The 6,314-nt window shown below is 32.5% G+C and overlaps 2 protein-coding genes across 2 annotated transcripts in view; one reads left to right on the top strand and one right to left on the bottom strand.

Moving 5' to 3' along the window:
- The window catches only part of LOC106110964 (methylcrotonoyl-CoA carboxylase subunit alpha, mitochondrial), a 10,105-nt gene extending 5,895 nt beyond the window's left edge, over positions 1–4,210 (bottom strand). Inside the window, exons 1-8 of the mRNA XM_013292933.1 lie at positions 3,863–4,210; positions 3,570–3,771; positions 3,037–3,254; positions 2,251–2,398; positions 1,597–1,734; positions 1,326–1,421; positions 768–951; positions 4–35 (exon numbers count right to left, since the gene is read on the bottom strand). Of these exons, the coding sequence (XP_013148387.1) occupies positions 4–35; positions 768–951; positions 1,326–1,421; positions 1,597–1,734; positions 2,251–2,398; positions 3,037–3,254; positions 3,570–3,771; positions 3,863–3,894 (1,050 nt within the window). The 5' untranslated portion in view covers positions 3,895–4,210. The remainder of the gene's footprint in view (positions 1–3; positions 36–767; positions 952–1,325; positions 1,422–1,596; positions 1,735–2,250; positions 2,399–3,036; positions 3,255–3,569; positions 3,772–3,862) is intronic.
- A 44-nt stretch (positions 4,211–4,254) lies between these two features.
- LOC106110963 (flap endonuclease GEN) overlaps positions 4,255–6,314 on the top strand; it is a 4,407-nt gene continuing 2,347 nt past the window's right edge. Inside the window, exons 1-6 of the mRNA XM_013292932.1 lie at positions 4,255–4,818; positions 4,889–4,983; positions 5,061–5,262; positions 5,336–5,425; positions 5,572–5,725; positions 5,930–6,062. Of these exons, the coding sequence (XP_013148386.1) occupies positions 4,756–4,818; positions 4,889–4,983; positions 5,061–5,262; positions 5,336–5,425; positions 5,572–5,725; positions 5,930–6,062 (737 nt within the window). The 5' untranslated portion in view covers positions 4,255–4,755. The remainder of the gene's footprint in view (positions 4,819–4,888; positions 4,984–5,060; positions 5,263–5,335; positions 5,426–5,571; positions 5,726–5,929; positions 6,063–6,314) is intronic.

Genomic DNA, 6,314 nt, shown 5'->3' with positions numbered 1-6,314 from the left:
CGCCACGCGCAACTGCCATTCCACTAGATCCGTGCCTAGGGAACGTTCATATTGTACTCTTTTATATTACCCGAATTAGTGTTTAGTTCGAAGGTATAACAAAAAGATACAAGATATGAAAATATAGACATTTAAATATGATAATGGACGCCATTAAATGATCTAAACGCGCAGGCAGTTGATCAAAGAGTAGTAACAAAGTCCTAAAAGTCCTAAAAGAATGCATATCCAAATTCAATAATTCAATAATTTTCAATAATTTAACTGCTGTAACTGACGTACGGAGGATGTAAAGGCTTTTGCAGAACATCAGCGTTTTTACCCCTAGGGTACAAAACATATAGCTGAGCAAAGGCCCTATCAGTTCTGCATTGCAACGCATTGTCAAATTGTTTATATATTTTGTTTTTTTTTTTCCTCTTCAATTTTCTTGTCATTAGTTTTGATTGTTAATGATTGGTTTTCGTTGTTCTCGTTTGTATTTTTTTTTTGTTCAAGTGTATTATGTTGTATTGTGTTGCAGTGTGTTTTGGAACTGATTAAATGTGTGTATTATTATTGTTATAAATAAAAATTCTAGCTTTCGCCCGCGACTCAAAAAAATAAAACGTAAATTTATGCCAAATTTAATCGAGATTCGTCCAGCAGTTTAGGCAGAAATCTAACAAACATCCACTGATCTATAACTTCGCATTTATAATATTAGTGAGACATTAAGATTAATTTGTAAGGCTGTATTTGAGGTAACAGATATTATAAATATTTACCTGTAATCATTTCAGTGATGGGATGTTCGACTTGCAGACGCGTGTTCATCTCCATGAAGTGGAAGTCGTGCGTGTGCCGGTGCAGGATGAACTCCACCGTGCCCGCGCCCACGTAGCCCACCGCCTGCGCCGCGCGCACCGCCGCCGCGCCCAGCGCGCCGCGCGTCGCCTCGGACAGGCCGGGCTGTGCCAATTTAGCCTTTAACACTAACACGATACGAGTGGAATTCCCACGAATATACATGGAAAACACATACTAGCAGAAGTGCCGATTATTCATTTGACATCTTGTGCTATTAAAAAATAGATACCCTTAACCCTTAAATGCATCATACATCAGTCTTTTCTTCCTTACGCAATAGACAATTCGGATTTTTTTTTTCATTTTTCTTTCAATCTATGTTCAAATCACTACCCGTTTCAATTTATGGTATTTAAAACGAAAAAATCGTGCATTTAACATTTAAGTAACAAATAACATTAAAACTTACACTATACATAAACTACACGTCGCATTCCAAATCAAGATTAAAAAAAAAAATTAAAATGTAAACATACTGCGGGTGCCTCTTCAATGATTTTTTGATGACGTCTTTGTACAGAGCAGTCTCTTTCAAATAAATGTACCGCATTGCCGTACATATCTGCGAATACCTGTTAAATAGAAATATTAAAGAAAATTATAAAAAGCAAATCTAAAAGATATATGAATGTATTGAGTAATTCATCTTTCATACTGCATGACAAAAACAAATCGTTTTTCTTAATGGACAACAACATATAACTTTTTTACTTAGTTGTATTATTCAAATTACAATAAAATGATTACCTGAACTTCAACATGTCTGGGATCAGTAATGTACTGTTCTAACAGCATACTCTCATCTCCAAAGGACTTCAACGATTCTCTCTTAGCTGATTCCAGTTGTGACAAAAATTCATCTTCTGTCATTGCAATTCTCATACCCTGAAAAAGGAAATACAGATGCTATTTTAAATTTATTTACAATGATGAAACACTTTTATTCAACAAAGCAATATATGTAAAGAATAAGTCATACTATAAAGGATTAGATTTCACGTGGAATTAAAAAAAAGTGAGTAACTTATGTGTTCTTCCATACTATCCTCTACAGCTATGCCAAATTTCATTGAGTTTCGTTTAGCTGTTTAGGCTACAAACTCTAACAAACATCCATCCATCCATCCATCTAAAATATTGCATTTATAATATTAGTAATATTTTTTTGTATATTTGATTCACGCAAAAACTACTGAGCCGATTTTAATTCTTTCACTATTAAAAAGGCAATTTATCAGTGAGTAACATAAACTAACTTTTGTATTATTTTTTATGTCACGCGGGTGAAGTCGCAAGAAACGGCTAATCTAATAATAGTGGTTTAGTAATGTCTCCGATGTAAAATCATCCAATCCTACTTAATTAAAAAACATTCAGTTAGAAATCCTGTTGCTTCATTACCTTGCCTCCTCCACCACGAACAGCTTTGATCATTAAAGGAAATCCAATCTTGTTTGCTTCTGCCTTCAGCCTTTCAATACTTTGATCTTCCCCATGATAGCCTTTAACTATTGGTACTCCTGCGCTTGACATTATTGCTTTTGAAGTACTGAAAATTTTGTTAGAATCAATTATTGGGTGAACATTCTATGTCACAGGAGTATTTAATTAATGTTAATGTCTATATCTATACTAATATCATAAAAAAAAGGATTTGTATTTTTGTATGTATTTTAACAACTCAAAAACTACTGGGCTGATTTCAAAAATTCTTCCACCATCACCAATCACCAAAGCTACATCTGCAAGCAATCAGTGAGTAACATGCTATGCTTTTTATTACTTTTTGAATTTCATTCAGATGAAGTTATGAGCAACAACTAGTATCTAATGTGTTAGATGGTACAATGACATTGTATAGCATTGTATGAAAATTTGATTTGTTTTGCATGAAAGTAAACTTGTTAGGTGAGTTATTGGAGTTTAATAGTATGATGGCTATCATATAAACTATCATGTTTGTAATGTTAATTGTATAAGACAAAATTTTAAACATTTAAATAATCAATGGAGCATGGAGAAAACATAATGTTTTTCTTCTTTGTAATGTTATTTTCTAATTTCAATAGAAGTTACTATTTATACAATTAATTTATGAAATATAAAAAAGTCTATGTAGGTAGAGCTAAACAAGTAAAGATCAATATGATTCCATTTACTAAAAAAAGTTTTATATGTAAATGTTACCTTTTTATTCCCATATCCCTTATAGCAGACGGAGGTGGTCCAATAAATATAACACCTTCATTGGCACATTTCTCACAGAATTCTACATTCTCAGAAAGAAATCCATATCCAGGATGTATGGCTTGGCTGTTTGACTTTTTGGCAATTTCCAATATTTTATTTGCATTAAGATAACTTTGTGCTGATGGTGCAGGCCCAATGTGATAAGCCTCATCTGCCTGAAAATTTGAAAGTTTTTATTTTAGCATATATTACACAATAATGACAATATAGGATATTTGAAAACAAAAATTATCTTTTATCTATTCAATAAATTTTAAGTGTGAATATGTGATGAAAGAAATAAAATTTAAAAGCACTATGTGAATTATGGTTGTCAACCACTTAATATAAAATATATTACAATCAGATTTTGGCCATGATAGTTTAATTAATATTTAAAGTCATTTTACCTACTTCATTAACATGCATAATTTAAAATTAAAAATTCAAGTAACATATTAGAAAGCAATTTCATAAACGGCTTTAATTACCATTTCTACATGCATAGCATCTTTATCAGCATCAGAGTAAACAGCAACAGTTCTGATTCCCAACTTTTTTGCTGTTCTCATCACCCTACATGCTATTTCACCTCGGTTGGCTATCAACACTTTATCTATATTCCTCAGCTGAAGGTCATTTTTGACCCCAGCATGATTATATCTCAACCCATGTTGAGTAGTCAATGAATTACTGTGAAGAAAAACATTTATATGATATGCAATACCATACATAAATTTTTGATTTTCTTATATCTAATGAAAAAAAATTATCATTCGCTCACCGAATTTTAAATAAATGTCTTAGTTTGTACATGATTCCTTGATATATTCACTTTGTATTAATAGTATACTATTCATAAAATGTATGCCTATTCACACACTCAAAGTACACGCGAGTTTATCTTAAAAAACGCAAATGGCAACTGATTAAATATAACTCTGATAAAATTACAAGCGCAATAACGAATACTCGTATATTTATCCAATTAATTTAGAGTAAAGAATGTCGTCATAAGTTATCGCGCTTCCTTATCATTAACGAATTCTCGAATGACAGCTTGTATGCATAATTTAAACACATAATAAGACTATCACGTCCAATCAAGGCGAGCGTTCTAGTAGTTGAACAAAACAAACCTGTTTTAATTCAGAGTTTTGACCTGAATCGTTACTCCGTAGTTCGTAACCGCGCGATTATCATGTTTACTTTTTGGTGTAATCATAATGTCAAATGTCAAAATAAATCAAATCTAATGTCAACTGTTGTCAAAGTCTTGCCACCACAGAAAAAACTTTTTAAATTCACGCATAGAATTCCATATGGCGAAATATTTTTTCATTGTTTAGGAAGTGGATTAATTGTAACAATGGTTCATTTTATGTATTGTGTGTATTTTCTAACTCTAATAACTCTTGTAGTCTAATGCATGTATTTACCATATATATGTGGTTCTTTTTCAATGATGAAGTTTAGGTAACGCTTTGAAATGTGCTGCTGTGCCTGGCTGAACATTTAAAAGATCTTATTTCATGCTGTCACGGTTAAAAACTTTATTTCAAATTCAAATCAAACAATTTAATAAATAAAAACAGTTCAAATCTTACAAACTCATATTATATTTATCTCGTATTAACGAAAAGTGATGGATATCGAGATATCATAAAATAATCAAGAATGGGTATTAAAGGCTTGTGGACAGTTTTTGCCCCATATTGCGAAAAAAAATCCTTACACGAAGTAAGATTACTAATATTTTTAAAACTTGTGTACGTATTATATATACCATTTAATCTCCTACTTTTAATAGATCCAAGGTGAAACCGTTGCAGTTGATTTATCAGGATGGGTCTGCGATAGTCAAAATGTCACCGACTACTATATACAGCCAAAACTCTACCTTAGGTATGTGCTAATTGTTTCATATCATTAGTATTTCTGCTAATAAGTTCTTATAACAACATATTCATTACTTGTTTCAGAAATTTATTTTTCAGAACCGTATATCTTCTTTTAGCTGATATCCAACCAATATTTGTACTAGAAGGAGATGCCCCTGAACTTAAAAGAGATGTGATGGCTGCTCGAAATGCGTTACAGTTCCGAGGTGCCCAGTCTCAATCGAGTAAAACAAGTGACAAGCCTGATGTAGCCAGACGTAGGTTTAGAGGGGTCTTGAAAGAGGTGTGATCTAGTTACTGTATCAAATAGATGTAGGGAACTTTATGATTTTGTTACATTAATTTACATGTTTCAGTGTGAGTCCCTTTTGAGAAGTATGGGAGTGAAGTGTATAAAAGGTAGTGGTGAGGCGGAGGCTACATGTGCACAATTGAATGCTCAAGGTGTTTGTATTTTATTTATTTTTTATTTCATTTATTAGCTGCCATACTCAGTAGTTTAGAGGTCATAAAGGCAAACTTTAGGGAAGATAAAGATAAATGTATATATTATTTAAATATGAAGTAAGCAATTATTTCACTTTTTTCTCAGGTTGTACATGCAGTAGTGTCTCAAGATTCCGACTGCTTTGCTTACGGTGCTCGTCGTGTGTACAGAAACTTTAGTGTATCTAACTCAGCAGGAGGTGGTGCAATGCAGGGCTCCGTTGACTGCTATGACGCTGATGTTATGTTTAAAAGCAATGGTATATCTATTTAGTTACAATCAATTACAAAACTATGTTTATATCAAACTTTAAACTGATATACAACTTTTAACAGATAAATATTTGACCACATATTTGTATATTGTGATGTAATTATGTTGATAACCCCAACATTTCATGGAAATATCCCATGTTTTTTCTGTTCATTTGGTATGTATGTTGCAAAAGAAACTTTTGTTCCAGGTTTCGGTCGGAAGAAAATGGTCGCCTTAGCTTTATTATGTGGCTGTGATTATGGTATAGGTGCTTGTGGGTCATCCATAAACACTGTGGTGTCCTTTTTACACACCATTCCTGATGATAAAATTATACATAGGTATTGTAACATCTACTTGCATTGTTAACATTAAAATGTACATAATTTTGTAAGTTTGTCAATTTAAAAACATACTGACAAGAGCTAACAACGTTTTTCAATTCCATAGACACTCTACGCCATTCCTATTGAGAAATCCAGAAGGAAAAAAATAATAGGAATTTAAAGAACCCTCATGTGTGCAATACGTCGTTTTTTATAGGAAGAGAAAACGCACAAAGAGGACATTTCCCCTTCCTATGCGTCTCCTCC

The sequence above is a fragment of the Papilio polytes genome, unplaced genomic scaffold (genome assembly GCF_000836215.1).
Source record: "Papilio polytes unplaced genomic scaffold, Ppol_1.0 DF824180.1, whole genome shotgun sequence".
Classification (NCBI taxonomy): Eukaryota; Metazoa; Arthropoda; class Insecta; order Lepidoptera; family Papilionidae; genus Papilio; species Papilio polytes.
Note: the sequence above shows the minus strand (reverse complement) of the source record. Positions and strands in the feature narration are given on the sequence as shown.